This window comes from Phragmites australis, chromosome 1 (assembly GCF_958298935.1).
Source record: "Phragmites australis chromosome 1, lpPhrAust1.1, whole genome shotgun sequence".
Taxonomy (NCBI): domain Eukaryota; kingdom Viridiplantae; phylum Streptophyta; class Magnoliopsida; order Poales; family Poaceae; genus Phragmites; species Phragmites australis.
The window spans coordinates 54142769-54157585 of NC_084921.1; the positions used below are offsets into that span (position 1 = coordinate 54142769).

General features: G+C 43.9%; 2 protein-coding genes and 1 pseudogene across 2 annotated transcripts; 1 reads left to right on the forward strand and 2 right to left on the reverse strand.

The window, feature by feature from the left end:
- Positions 1–1659: 1659 nt before the first annotated feature.
- LOC133886270 (uncharacterized) lies at positions 1660–8734 on the reverse strand. Its single transcript, XM_062326024.1, has 18 exons — positions 8604–8734; positions 7254–7812; positions 6771–6915; positions 6494–6688; positions 6145–6397; positions 5011–5288; positions 4651–4788; positions 4343–4424; positions 4102–4178; positions 3904–4019; positions 3705–3822; positions 3212–3328; positions 3040–3131; positions 2785–2851; positions 2604–2685; positions 2439–2530; positions 2198–2341; positions 1660–1901 (listed from the first exon to the last, which is right to left on the reverse strand). The coding sequence occupies exons 2-18, from the start codon at positions 7601–7603 to the stop codon at positions 1755–1757; spliced, it is 2493 nt and encodes an 830-aa protein (XP_062182008.1). The 5' UTR covers positions 7604–7812; positions 8604–8734; the 3' UTR covers positions 1660–1754.
- Positions 8735–8760: 26 nt separating this feature from the next.
- LOC133928149 (uncharacterized) lies at positions 8761–11973 on the reverse strand (annotated as a pseudogene).
- On the forward strand, positions 11855–13892 carry LOC133886279 (small ribosomal subunit protein mS47-like). The gene is made up of 5 exons (XM_062326035.1): positions 11855–11896; positions 12342–12425; positions 12555–12639; positions 13202–13287; positions 13397–13892. The coding sequence occupies exons 1-5, from the start codon at positions 11855–11857 to the stop codon at positions 13661–13663; spliced, it is 564 nt and encodes a 187-aa protein (XP_062182019.1). The 3' UTR covers positions 13664–13892.
- The last annotated feature ends 925 nt before the right edge of the window (positions 13893–14817 follow it).

The following is a 14817-nucleotide window of genomic DNA, read 5'->3' on the forward strand; positions in this document are numbered from 1 at the left end:
ATTCATCGCGTGATGAAGGGGCGGTGTGACGCCAGCGGTGGGAGCTCTCTTTTAATAAAAGCAAATTTTGTGAAACCTTAGAGGTATATTTTTTTAATCTTTATTTATGCTATATATTTTAGATTACATGATAAAAGACACATGTCTCACACAGACATAAATCTACCTGTAAGGCATAGTCTCGCTAGATTTGCTTTCCATTTGAATAGGGGCAATTAACTTTTTATCACCATAAAAAATGTGGCACTCTTAAATGCTATTATAACCAATGATTTCACCAATTTATCATATGAGTTCCACTTTTTATCTCTTGTGTATTATTTTTGTCTCAGTCAGCAACCATGTGACCATTTTCTTCTCTCTGACGTGGAGGGCAACGTGAAAGGATATCTTTGCCCCTGGTGGCCACACCAAAACTGACCATGCACCGCTACTCGAACCATGCCAACCCAACGGGGCTGTCTTCTTCAGCTCGATGGTGACTTGGTGGGGTCATCTACTACTCTTCTTCACCAGCTTGGGACCTCACTACGAATAAGGAACAGGTATATCTGGAGGCGTATTGCTCCCCTTGTCTCTCTCCGTGCTGATGAAGAAGACAAATCGTTGTGTTGGTATGGTTCGAACAGCGGTGCGCGGTCAGTTTTGGTGTGGTTACTAGGAGCAAAAATGCCCTTTCGTGTCGTCCTCGATGTCGGAGAGAAGAAAATAGCCACATGACAGCTAACTAGAATAAAAATAACACGCGAGTGCTAAAAAAGTAGACCCTATGTGAAGTCATCCGTTACAGTGGCATTTGAGAGTGTAGCGAAGTTAATTGCCCCGTGAGTGAGTCGAGGAGGAGGATGGCTGTGTCGCTGTCGCGGCGCAGGAGGAGGAGGCCGTCGAGTGAGTCGAGGGCCATGTGGTCGTCGACGAGCGGGAGGCGGACGCCGATGAACGCGCCGGTGGAGAGGTTGAAGAAGCCCATGTCTCCGTGAAGGCGACGCCCATGTCTCCGTGAAGGCGGCGGCTTCAGGTGGCGTCGTCAGGCGACGGCGCTTGCTGCTGCACGGCATCGTGGCGGCCGGGGCGCGTTTTGGAGTCGGCGGCGGCGGCGACATCCCGATGGAATCGCCGAACACCACCAGATCGGTTTCACGAACTGCACTGTGCAGCAGCTTTCGGCACCGTCCACCAGACTCTAATACGGGTGCCTCGTGGGCCGGAACGGGTGTGGGCTACCGAGTCCCTGTGGAGTACGTAGCCCGCGGTCTGGAGAGGCCGGCGCGCTCGTCAATTTGTGAGTTTCCCATGTTTAGTTGGACCGAGCCTTTTCCAAAATCTGCTTTTAAAAGTTGTTTATAGAAAAACTGTTTTTAAATTGGCTTTTGATATGTATAAAATGTATAATATATGTAATACCTTCGTAATATCATTACTCAGAAACTAAAAAATTATTCCAGGCAAGCTTTTAGTAATAATAGCAGTTTTTTTTTAGGAACTATTTTTAAAAATAGATTGTTTGGTCCAGTTTTCTGTTTCTGAATAGCAAAAGATAGTAGAAGATGAACCAAACGATACTCTCTAGTTTTTCTCCTATCTTCACCTGCAATCCGATTCTGCATTTCTGCAAATAGTAGTACCCGCCTGCAAATAAATTCCTGCGCAACAAAACAGTTATCCTTGCAACTGCGCATTTGATTTTGAGTTTGAGGTATCCTGTGCAAATCTGATTTAAACAAATTTGAGGCATCCTGTATGTATGATCGTCGCTAAAGCTTCCAGTAGAGGCCAGCGCGGTGAAGCAGCCCGGACACGAGAGCCCAGAAGAGGATCTGCGCGAAGAGGACGTAGAGGAGGATGCCGACCCTGGTGGAGTGCCACACGCGCACGAACACATGCTTCCTCACCCAGTAAACCTGCAGGACGCCAGGATGAAATGAGCTAAACAAATCAAGTAAGTGCAGCCAGAGCCAGTTTTTTTTTTTAAATAATGGAAGTATAACTTCTGATGTCTATAATTACAAGATGTCAAGATGTACATATGCACACATTTTTTTTTTGAAAATATACACTTAAATTCTTGTTAAGAGTACTCGAATTTGAATAATCTAGACGTATATCTAGACCCTCAACCAACTAAGTTAGACTTAGTTCCTACGGCCAGAGCCAGGTAATGGGCAATGGTGGGTTCCCTTGTTGTAATCGATCTTACCAGCGTGTTGTTGGTGCCGTCGTAGTACCACCCGTTCAGGAACCCCTCGAAGATGCCTTCCGCGGCCATCACGTACACCAGCATCGCGTTCATGCCGATCCACTGCAGCGGCGCGAAAAGGTAGCGCAGGTTCAGGATGTCAACCTGCAAAAAAATTCAGGCTTCGACAATGCTATGCATGGGATGATATAGGATTTGAAAGTTTTGTTTTTTCTTTCCAATGGATTCACATAAGATTTACCAAGAAGTAGAGCATGGAGAACACAACGCCAGCAGCACCAGCAGTGACGCAGATGTAACTGAATGTGTAGAGCTGTTTGTTAAGCGGAATTGCTGCAAGGAAATGAGACAAGTACCGGGTGAATCAGGTGGAGATGAAATGATGATTCATTTTATATGTTTTTACCATGCGAAAAATGTAGAATGATTCCAAGAACAACAAGAGATATGCCCATGGTAATCCACTGCTTCAGCCTGTTCCTATGACTCTTAAATTTAAGAAACAAAAATCCATACATGTCAGTAAGTGTGTTGCAGTCTTTGCTTTCTGCCACCACAAAAAGAGTTGAAACCAGAGGCCAAATCACCTTCATATGGACAAGCACATGTCCGTAGTGCACCCCGATGATCGTACTCAACACCGCCGAAAGTGAGCTGCAACATCAACGAAACATTAGTGTTATACCTGAATTGATAGGTGAGAAATCCCCATTCAGCTGGCCAATATGACATATTTACCATTACACATTTAGTTACTACTAACAACAGTTATTTTAAGAAGCTTTAACTTTGAGCATGCTACAATAACAGATGTAGCATGAATCTGACAAAGTGACAAGTACCTCAGTATCCCTTCAGGTTCAAATGGCGCAACACACCATGCTGGGGCATCGTTTTTAAAAGGCCCCTCATGTGGGGAAGCATCAGTGCAGGCCTGCATGGGCCAGTACAGTAGTTGATAACACTGAAAATAACAGTTAGGGACAACACAACGTTTTGTCCGAAAACACACACCCTGTGCCTTCTCCATGCTGGTTTCTGGTACATGTGGTTGATGCCAAGAACTTTGCGGTCAATGTAACCTACTACATTGCAAGGAGGGTTTAATTTTCCCCTTGTACCACACGTCACCTAGACATTAGAGAGAGAATTACAAATGAGTCACGGTTTTCACAAAAGAAAAGCATTGGTTATTATTGAAGAGCAAGAAATGCATGCCACCATTTTCTAATGGAAAAGTATTAAGTTAAAAGCAAACAAATCGGATTTTCGGCTCATCGCGTTTAATGAAGAACTACAGGATTTTGATGCTTTTAAGTGAAAAGCATAAATATAATATTTTCAGTAAGCTATTCTTTAAGAAGTGTGCAACTTATTTGGGATTCGAATAATCTACTCAAATGCAACGGAGAGTACTTCTATGCAGAAAGGAAATTCCATCTCATCGAGGAGTACATAAGAAGAAACTTAAAACAGAAGGGAATAAAAAAGCTGATAAATCTCGTACTGTCAAAACTTTGCCGTAGTTTGGGCTGTCAACATTTCGCACTCTGAATTCCCAGTCAGGAACATAAATCCCATAAACAAGGGACAGATAAATCACTAGAATGCAGCATGCAACAATCCTTGAAAATGCACAGAACACGCAATTAGTATGTCTAAAGATGAAACCTGTCAGAACTCAGAAGACATCAAAGCTCACATACCATTGGGAGAAGTACATCCTGAAAATAGAGAAGCCTGAACTTGACTGATCCTGAACCTTCGCATCTTTTGTTACGATTTCTAGGATTGCAACTACCAAGTATGCAAGAGCAATCCTCTGGTTGAGCAGCGACCAAATTACTCTCAATTGTATCCATCTACCTTTTTCAGAGATGAGGAAAATTAACACGGTTTTGTACCTGGAGAATACCACCCCATCTTACGTGCTTCATGTCGACCCCATAAGTCAGTTCATCTGGAGCATGGGAGTAACCACCTGAATATGTTCATCAATTGCTAATTCATTAGATTTGTTCTATGCAGAGAAGGAAATTTAAGCATCTTTCTTCATGTTATCGGTAAAAGTTGGCCCCTAAAAACATCAGTCTCGTTGCTAGAGACTTGGTAATGTCTGGATATGAAGAGCATATACTGAATAACCTTGCAACAGGATCCCCCAAAAGAGCAGCTTCAGTGTCCTTATGACTACTCTCCTCACAGCTCTACCACGGTCTGGAATTCTCTGCATGTTCGTTCAAAGAAAGTTAGGCCAACGAAAATTGAAACAGTACCATCGAGGACCAACTTTTAGTATATACATAGAATTCAAAACTTGACTGCTCAAAGGGTATATGAAAAGTGATAAAATGGACCTCAGTTTATCGATTCTTTTCAGAATGATTTGTGGCCCAAAAAAGAAAGGCCTTAACTTTGTAAGTCCCGAACGGAAATAAGACAGCAGGGTGGACCTTGAGGGAGAGGGGAATGGCCATTCCAACGATGAAGAGGAAGAAGGGCATGACGAAGTCCGCGAGGTTGCAGCCGTTCCACGGCGCGTGCCCGATGACCGGCCACTCGCCGCCGGCGCCATCCACCAGTATCATCAGCTGCACACAAACGAACAACCATGCTGACATGCAGAGACACCGAACTCTGACAACTCACTCTCTAGTCTCTAATCCAGCAACGGACTGATTGCTACACCCAAAACATCCAGGCCCCAGATTTCCAATCATTTGTGGCTTGCAATCGGCAGTTAAACTACAGAAACCTTCAGACAAACATCGCCGTGAGCTAGCCTGAAAGAGCACGTAGAAAGAGTGACTCACAGCGACGGTGAGGCCACGGAACACGTCGAGGGAAGTGACCCGCCTGCTCCGGCGAGGCGCCTTCTCGTCGCCGTCCGCTTCATCCACCACCGGAGCACCGTGACGGCCAGGATCCTCCTCGGCGGCAGCGCCGTGCGGCCGCTCGACGTTCTTGCTGCCGTCCATCGATCCCACAGCACGCCCACCGTTCAACTGCGCAAGCAGCGGTAGCCGAATGCTGCGTGACGCAGACGTGGACGGATAAAGAAGACGAGGATTCTGATCCCTTGAAGCAATCACTCACTCATCAGTTACTTGCCTAATAGCTTTCGTGTTCGCTTGTCGTACTCCGGTGAGTGTGAGTGGCGCCGAGCCGAGGCCAACCAAGTGACCAACCTCGCTCCTCTCGCACGGCGAATGATTGAACCACTGGGCAGTGACAGGTGGGGCACACACGCACGTGCCCCGGGCTAGAGAGTTTTTTTTTGTGCGACGCTTTTTGGCCGTTGTGCAGAACACGCCGAGCTCGGAGAATGGCGTCGTTTTCCGACGGATGCGACAGATTTGGGGATACATGTTTGCTTGGTTAGCTGGATGAGCTCGGTGCCATCTCAGTCTCAGGCACAGATTTGGGAAGAAATAGGAGTTGGCCTCTCTCTCTCTCTCTCTCTCTCTCTCTCTCTCTCTCTCTCTCTCTCTCTCTCTCTCTAGACAGTGAAGTTCAATAATGCAAGTTGGACTTGGAACCGATGAAGAAACAGTATTATTATGTTTGCCGATTTCTGAACCCTGGAAACTTTGCCCGTGTTCAACTCGTTTGCTGCTCCACCGAAATGGTTAATTATAGTTAGGACTTAGGCGTGCTCTGAACCCTGGAAACTTTGCCCGTGTTCAACTCGTTTGCTGCTCCACCGAAATGGTTAATTATAGTTAGGACTTAGGCATGCCTGTGCCTCTATGCTACCATGAAATAAACCATGTAAAGTGATATATGTTATTACTTGTAAACACAAAGAAAGACACTGAAAAAAGGCATGCGAGATAGCATGTACAGATCAACAAACAAACGTAAGCTAGCAGCAACACATCAAACTGAAGACTAAAGCTGAATTCTGGACCATCGAAGTCAGCAACGCAGCACGCGTGGACCTGGTTACTGCGAAGAGGCGATCTTGGCGACGGCCTGCGCGGACATGGGCGGCAAGCTGAGCGAGCAGAGGCTCTCCCAGGACGCGGCCACGGCGGGCCCGTCCTCCTCCCTCGCCGCGGCCTCCTTGGCGAAGGCGGAGTGCATCGAGCCCACCACGCTCCGGGCGGCCTCGCGTGCCTCTGGCAGCCGGTCGTTCAGCAGATCCGCCGCGACCTTCAGTAGCGCCGACATCCCGAACTCCTTCATCGCCTCAATGTCCTGGCAAGCACACAAATTATGCAGAGAAAAATTGAATCTTTCGAATTGTGTTGCACCGAGTTGCCCAGTTCGACGGGATTTTGTTTCTTGGCGTACCATCCTGGAGGCGCAGTGGGAGATGGCGACGGCGGCCTTGGCCCTGACCCTGAGGTTGGCGTGGTGGACGTACGCCTTGAGCTTCTTGAGCAGGGGAAGGGGAGGCATCGATGCCGCCATCGCGCGCATTGCCTTCTCGGCCTCCTCGCACACGAACCGCTTGTCCTGGGACGCTTTCAGCAGGAGCTGGAGCAGCTGCAGGCAGAATCACATTCAGGCATTCAGCCAGACGGAATCGCCAGTTGATTGGGTTGTTCGGTGAAGATGAGGAACGTACCAGCTTGTCGAAGGCCTCGTCGGAGGCGGAGGACAGGAGGTTGCCCAACGAGTAGAATATGTCGGTGCAGGCCATTATGGACGTCTTCAACACCGCGCTGCGCGGGTTCTTCATCGTCTTCACGATCGCCAGCATCACCTTCACCCTGCCCGATAAGCCACGAATCAAGTGAGAATCATGTAAAAACAATTCCTAATGAATACGATAAAGGTTTTTTCGATTTATGTTATTAGAAATACTATCACAGTTTTAAAATATATCGCTAGACTTTTGGTTTTTGGAATATGTTATTATAAGTTTCTTGAAATTGGACCGTACCATTATGAATCTCCTAAAATTAGATCATGTTATTACGAATTTTTTGGAACGGGATCCATACCATTACGAAAGATATCTAGTGTATTGGCATATTTTAAAACCATAATATTCATAATGATATAAATCTAAAAAACCCAAAGATTAAATCTGAGATCAATAACTTACAGAATCGGGTTCAGGAGGGCGGAATGGTGGATCGCGAGGCGGCGCGTGTCGTTCAGCGCCTCGCAGGTCCTGACCCAGTCCTTGGAGTCCAGCTCCGCAACCAATCCCGCGGCCTTGGCCTTGGGGTTTGTCGCCGCCTCTAACTCCTCCGACGGGATGTACTCCACGGCCTGCTCCCCTGCTGCGGCTGTGGCCCTGGGCGCCGAGTTCTCGTCATTCTTCTTCTTCTTGCCGCTCCCGGGAGAGGCGGCCTGGACGGCGGGGACGGGGGCGGCGGCCAGCTTGGGGACCTTCTTGGGGCGCTCCTCCACGGCGGCGGGCAGTGTGTTGTCGAGCGCGCGGAGGGCCATGGGACGCTGCTGGTCGAACTCGCCGGCGGCTGCTGGTCTTGGATGGAGATGGAGATTGTGTCTTGAGGCGGGCAGAGATTGATGGCTTCTGAAGGTGGTGGAGCAGGGCGGCGTTGAAAATTTTAAATGCAGAGAGTGGGGAATGGACGGGTGTCTATAACGGCTATAAAAAGTTCAAACTCGCAAGTGAACGTTGGGAGCTTGTGATGCTGCTTTTTTTATAATAAAAACAAAAAACAAAAGCAAAGCATAAGATGAGTTATGGCTTGTAAGATCTGCAGTTTTTAATTTACCATGGCAGTAATATTGAATTTATATCTAGTGTGAAAAGAGAAATAATCAATGAGAGTAGAGTAAAGGTGTATTTGACAGAGCTTCTAGAACAATTATCCAAGTGCAATCGGAAAAGCTCTATTAAACAATAGTTTTCAGTTTTTAGCTTTCAGAGCGAAATTCGTGAGAGTGATTATCTGAAATGAATTAGATATTGAGAGCTAAAAAAATAGCTTCTTCTGATTCAATTTTTATACAAAATCATTTTCCCCATAAATTTTACCCTAAAAAATCATTAGAGAATCATTTTCAACCACATTATTACTTTTGTCAAAGAATTCCTCCCTCTAAAAAATTTGAATCAGAGAAAGCTCTACCAATCTACCAAACAGTCCCTAATAGCTTAACTGGACTGCTGAAAATTGATTGAAGAGTGCACCTGGAATCATAAATGGTCACGAGATAACTGGGGAAAACCAGCAGAAACTACTAGCCGGAAACCCTGGCATTAACCAGTGAAGTTTCCAACCCTTTCTCCACAAGATGTTCACAATTGAGAAAGCAGATAAAAATTTTGGCACTAACATACTGTTGTGTTGTGTGTCATCAACGACGGATCTTAAGCTTGAAATACGGTTGTCCCTTAGGACCATTGCCATTGTATACATTGAAGATGACGTTCGCCTAAAATGTACAGGTAAGTGCCCAAAACGCAAATGGCACTTACAAGTTACAACCTCTGTAAGACATTGTATGGTATTGACTCATTCACCCAGTTCCAACTTTCAGAACACCGTGAAGGAGAGAAATCGGAATCTGTCAAAAAAAAAAAGTCAGCAACATCACCAGAAAACTTATGTACGAAGGGAGGGTGTGGTCTTCAGTCAGGCGGTGCTCCATCTGGGTGGGTACAGTATTGCTGGCCTGAGATCCCCATCAGGTGTTCAGTGTAGCCGGTTCTTGGAATTCCCTGTAACCTTCGTCCAAGAATCTGGCATTCTTGATCAGGCCACGGGCAACAACCCATGAGCTCAGAAGGATCCATGTGACAGCGGAACCAGTGAGGAACAGAAACATCATAAGAGATTGCTTCACTTAGGGCCGGAGAAACGCTTTGTTGCACTTCCAGGTGCGCTTCAGGCTTGGCTTGCTTTAATGGCTCTTCAACAGCAGAAGGTTCTGATGACAACATGGAACTCCCTATGCCAAACGCTTCCCAGTCAACCTGCTGCCACAGCCGGTATCCGCCATCACTCATATTGTCCATGTTATGATTTTGGAGTTCAGTTACTGCTCCGCTGCCAATCTGTCAACTTCAGCCTTCAGTTCCTGCAGCCGCTGCCCAATTCTTTCTGTTGCTTTGTCATACAAGATCCCTCTAGAGATATGTTGGGTGTCATTACCATTGTCAATTATCAGATCATCAAAGTTGATTGGGTCACCCACAACCACAATCACCTAGAAAATCAAATAAATAATTTAAACTTCCGCAAGATTTCATGATAGCATTGCAACAAGACTCGCATCGGTCTATATAGGGGGCACATACCATTTTCCCTGCTCTCGGGATACGTTTTCCAACAGGCATTATGTCCTGCATCCCAGTATGGACAAAGGGTATCACAACCAAAACATTGTTGGCATCCATTACCAATCTGGTAAGACAACAGGGAAATTAGACTGGGTACACCTCAACAATAACTGAGAAATGACAACCTTCAAAACCTAAGGCTCTGAAAAATTATACATGTATATGAAAAGTTCAGCAAATCAAAAGTGGTCTAATATTCTTTGGAAACAGGCAGTAAAAGAAGAAAATAATCTTCTAACCTTCCAACACCTCTTGGCAGGAGCAATGGTTTTCCCTCCATCCTTTGAGCGATTTCCTTCTGGAAATATATGAACCCATCCCCCAATGTTCAGCTTTGAAAGTGCCAAATCCATTCCCTGAACAAAGTACATAAAAAAATCAATTAGTGAAGAGCAAACCTGATGAGACATATTTGACAGGTCCAAATGTCCTGAATCATTGTCCATCATCTTGTATCAGAAGGAATTGACCTGTGATATTCAAACAACGAATCCATTAACATTATATAACTATAAACTTATTCTGAGGGCAAAATTACTACGATTAGAACACATGCAGCTTGGAGCACCAATTCAAACATAACCTCGGTGTAGTATGTCCTTACAGAAAGCTAACTACCTTGAACTTTGTACTGAATTGAATGATGTATTTCCACCACTATTACAAGAAAGTACATCATGCTACTGGAAATTTCATAGCATCATACATTATTGATCATCGATGGGAACACCGAGTTGAAGCAAAGCTACAGTGAGTGGCTCTAACAGCTCTTTGTAAAGTGACACCCTTCCCAAAACAATACTCATATCTAAAGTAAATATCAATATTCTCGCAATACAAAAAACATGGATAAATTGGCTGATCAACATTAAAGAACGTTATATGACTAAGCTGCGAATCAGACATAATCACAAGATGGGTACCTTCTGGTAGATGCCATCACTACGAGAAACAGGTAAAACCTTAACAGATCTGAAGAATGTAGAGAAAATTAGGTTTGTAAAACAACGATCCGTCGCACATAGTGTCCATCTCAGCTTTTGTGCTTGAGCATAACAGATGGTAGTAGAAGCAAAACAATTACGAAGGGGTCATCCATAGCTGCCACATGATTGCTGACCTGAAAATTGAGTTATAAATAAGATAGAAGCAAAGTAGTGATTAGAATTTAGAAGAATGCATAGATGAGAAAGTTACAATAAGGAAGACATGTGATGTGTTGAAAGGATCTCAGATTGAGAGTACATTGCATAGGTTAAATCATTTGATGCTACAATCAATTAGGAAAAGAGTAACGTGCTGCAATTATGCTATTCCATACCGTGAGAAGAGGTTTGCCTTTAGCTCTCCCTTGTAATGCCTGGTGAAGTTTCTCTGCTCCATAAATCTGCACACCCACATAGTTTAGACAACTGACCGATTGGAGTGAAGTATTCAAGTACTCTCTTCTCAGCTAGAATACCTGGACGGAGTTAAGGCCATGCATAAAAACATAGCAAGCATTGCCAATAAGAGGAACAGCCAATGCTTGAAGCGAGCGAAAAATAACAGTCTTCAATCCCATCAACTTCTTAGCCCACTAAATAACAACGAACTCATCAGCAGGATATCTTTTATTTTTAACATGAGATCATAATCAAAACATACGACTCCGAAATAACCAGTTGTCAGAGTTGCAATTTGAACAGGCCAAGTTCAGACCAAATTTTATAGGCCGTCGACATTTACACCAGAGAAAACTAAGAGGAATCATAAGCAATCAGCATAGACCATTGCAAGATACGAATACGGAAAGGAATACTCTAGCGCTAAACCGACGAACCAATAGCTGCGAAATCAACTCATACGCGTCACTGCGACGTGCGACGAACCGCATTTGAAAAAAACTAGATCAAAAATCGCCGTAAAGTAATAGCAACAAATGAGTTTGTACCTTTCTTTCGGTAGAATCTCAAAGCACTGGACGACGGCTTCGCCGCCGCCGCTGCCTCAGGAGACGTCTCCGGCGATGTGGAGCCCTGATCCGAACCCCGGTCCCTCTGCAGCAGGGCCCGAACGCGAGCCGACCACCGCCGGACCGCCTCGGTGGCGACGCCGTCGCCACCGTCCGCCAGCCTCCACAGCCACCGGCGGTCCACGGGCGCCGCGCGGAACCTGTTGCGGACCTGTGCCCCCACCACCCGTGCCCGCTCCGCCCACGGCACCCCGCCACCGGCCGCCATTGGGGGGTCAGGGTTAACTTCGGAGGCTATCAGGGTTTCGCTTGTAGCCATCCAGAGGCGTTGAGAAGGAGATTATTCAGACTTATTAGTGAAGGTCAGTGATTAGGCCCTGCATGGTACATAGTGTACATTTCATTGTGAACTGTTGATACTGATGATTCCATAATGGAACTTCCATTATGTTTCAAACAGAATCTGTGCATTATAGTAAGTTAGCTACTATGTTTGCATTTAGAAATGAGTAGGAGCTTGTTATGATGGCACAATTTAGAACGAGTCTCCATTGATTGCTTTCGCAGCCTTCTTCCCTTATTTCTAGAAAAGGCTGATGGCAAGAATGTCAAATAAAAGGTTTTGCTCCAAATTAATTATATGTTAAGTTTCTGAATTGAACGTCGCTTGTAATATTATGGATAGATAAAAGGTTTAAGGCACATGTCTTGGTTAACCTTTAGTTTTAATCCTTTCGTTTTTAATCAACAAGTTGGAGGAATGTAAGGATTTTTTAAAGACCTTATACATGTTCATTTATGTTCTAGGCACCTACTTAGAAACCACATGTAAGTATATGGACATAATTGCTTTCTTATGATGTTTCATTTCAAGCCTTTGCATCTGACAGCAGAGATTGCCTTGACTTGTGAGTATATAGGTTGCCATTCTTGATGGTGTTACTATGGGTGGTGGAGGAGGTGTTTCCATCCCTGGAACATTTCACATTGCAACTGATAGAATAGTATGTCAAAACATTTTGCCTGATTTACTTTTCTTTCCTATAGTACTATTTTTCTCTAGATGCTTGCTTTGTTTAATGACAAAGGGAAGTTCGTTATTTAATATATTTGTTTACCACAATGATTTTCAGGTTTTTTCAACTCTAGAAGTTCATATTGGATTCCATCCTGACGCTGCGGACTCCTTTTATCTGTCACATCTAACCGGTCATGTTGGTCGGTGTTCTTAGTAGTTCATTAATTTTTAATAGTTTTTTAAACCTTTACAGTACACCATGATATTAGATGGTGGAGAGTATCATTGTTGTGATCCAACCGTCCATTTTAGTAAGTATTATTGTAATTATCTTGGTACTCTTAGGGGCAATTACGTGATTGACTGATCGGACTTCGGATCTTCGCCACCTATCATCGACCGACCGATGGAGGGTGGAAACCCTAATAAATGAAATAAACCGAATAAGTAAAAGCTTATCCAAAGAATAAACTAATATTTTGACATTCCCTAATTAAACATATAATTTACAAGTTTATCATGTTTTTTTTTCCAATCCTACCCTTATGATACCCATGATACTCTTTAATGATACCCATGATACTGGTGGACGATAGAGTATCATTGGGTCAATCTAAACCACCGAATGAAGAAAATGGATGGCATGCACTTATTTAGGTGTACCGTAAAAGCCTTCTAGTTTTATGGTGTCCTCAGTTGTTTTTAATCTATTTCATGATGGGAACACATAACTGTCTTTTCTTTCTCACCATGGACACTCAGGGGAATACTTGGCCTTGAATGGTGAGAAACCAAATGGAGCAGATATAATTGCACTTGGCCTTGCTACACATTATTCCATTAGTAGCGTAAGATCCTTTTCTTAAACCACATGTTTTGCATTTCTGGTCTTCCTCCCTTGGTACTACCTTTAGCAAGTTAATAGATCAACCTTATACGTTCCATTTCTTTCGGCAGCATGTTGATCTTGTTGATGAACGAGTTGCAAAATTGGTAACTGATGATCCATCAGTTATTGATTCTTCCCTTTCACGATATGGTGACATGGTTTATCCAGACAAAACAAGCATTGTTAAGCTATACAATGACCATGTGGAAAATAAAAAAGATTTCTACACTGAACATTTGCCTCATCGAGCACTTTACCATGTCATCACTATTACCATTGCGGTAGTTTTGCTATTCTTGGATCCAGGTATGAATATTACTATGGTTTCAGCTTGAACCCAGTGAAGACTTCCCCATGTAAAAATTAACACCATGTGTCAATGAAATTTAAATAAACATATGTTTGAATGGAATCAGCGGCATTGCATATTTTGCTCATTGATTTACAATTTTATTACTTTCCTACTGAAACTTTTTTGGCCATGTGTGATAATAACTCTTCTACTGTGAGCAATTTCATATTGTTTCGTACTGCACATCACCAGTATGTATGCACTTGTGTGTTTCTGCTATTATTATCGCGAATTAGAAGATGGAAATATTGAGATCTGATCTTTGTTTCTTTTTTATTGAGCTCATTGAGTCAATAGGTGTTGTAGAGACCGGAATATCTTTGTTGCAACTTGTCGTGCATTGCAAAATTTTGGGCTCCTTTTTTTTTATACTATTGTAACAATAGAGCATACATGACCAACCAACACCTCTAAGGTATGAATGGTTAGTCAAAAATATTCTGTGTTGGTGCCACTGGCGAAACATTTCATTTAGTACTTCATCACTGTAAACAAAGTGGGTAAGCTATTTTATGCTCTCGTTACATATTGATGTTTTTAGTATAATATTTTTCTTCAATGAATTAGTGGATAAGTCGGTCTGTAGAACATAAATGTTGTATGGTGCAGGATAGTCGTTGTAACTTGTTATGTCAACTCGGTCAACTATATTATCTTATAGAAATTTTTAACCCCTTTACAACATAAGGACATGTAACTAATAGAAGAAAGTGAAAAATTACTCACGATTTTAGGGAGGAAGAAAGCGAGGGGGAGCGGTGGGGCCCTAATGCAGTGGAAGAGCTTTCCCCAAAAATACCAGGATTCAGATGTGGGCCTAGCCTGATGTGACGTTTGGGCCCAGTGGCAGTGAGAGAATGGTGGCGAGCGGGCATTGGAGAAGGAAATTATACTCGCTCGCATCAACGTCAGCGAAGGATCCAGGTTGTTGGGAATGGGATCCAATGACTTCACGGCGGATGGACAGGCAGGGTTGATGTTACAGTGTTTTTATGAACGGTAAAACCGGTACATCATTGTTTTCACAATAAAACTGGTACACCATTGTTACTTCAGTGTTCTACTGTTTACCGCTCACGAATCGTTGTTCACCTCTGATTTCACCCATCAGAGGATTTGGATTTAGGTTGCTGATGG

What these genes read in the sequence shown, in the direction of transcription:
- LOC133886270 (XM_062326024.1), bottom strand. Translation starts at nt 7,603, where the DNA reads ATGGCCCTCCGCGCGCTCGACAACACACTGCCCGCCGCCGTGGAGGAG. An exon ending in TCCGTGGCCTCACCGTCGCT is followed by an intron (nt 4,789 to 5,010) that starts GTGAGTCACTCT and finishes GTTTGTGTGCAG; the next exon opens with CTGATGATACTGGTGGATGG. An exon ending in AGGATGTACTTCTCCCAATG is followed by an intron (nt 3,823 to 3,903) that starts GTATGTGAGCTT and finishes TGCATTTTCAAG; the next exon opens with GATTGTTGCATGCTGCATTC.
- LOC133886279 (XM_062326035.1), top strand. Translation starts at nt 11,855, where the DNA reads ATGGAACTTCCATTATGTTTCAAACAGAATCTGTGCATTATA. An exon ending in AACAGAATCTGTGCATTATA is followed by an intron (nt 11,897 to 12,341) that starts GTAAGTTAGCTA and finishes GTGAGTATATAG; the next exon opens with GTTGCCATTCTTGATGGTGT. An exon ending in ACATTGCAACTGATAGAATA is followed by an intron (nt 12,426 to 12,554) that starts GTATGTCAAAAC and finishes AATGATTTTCAG; the next exon opens with GTTTTTTCAACTCTAGAAGT.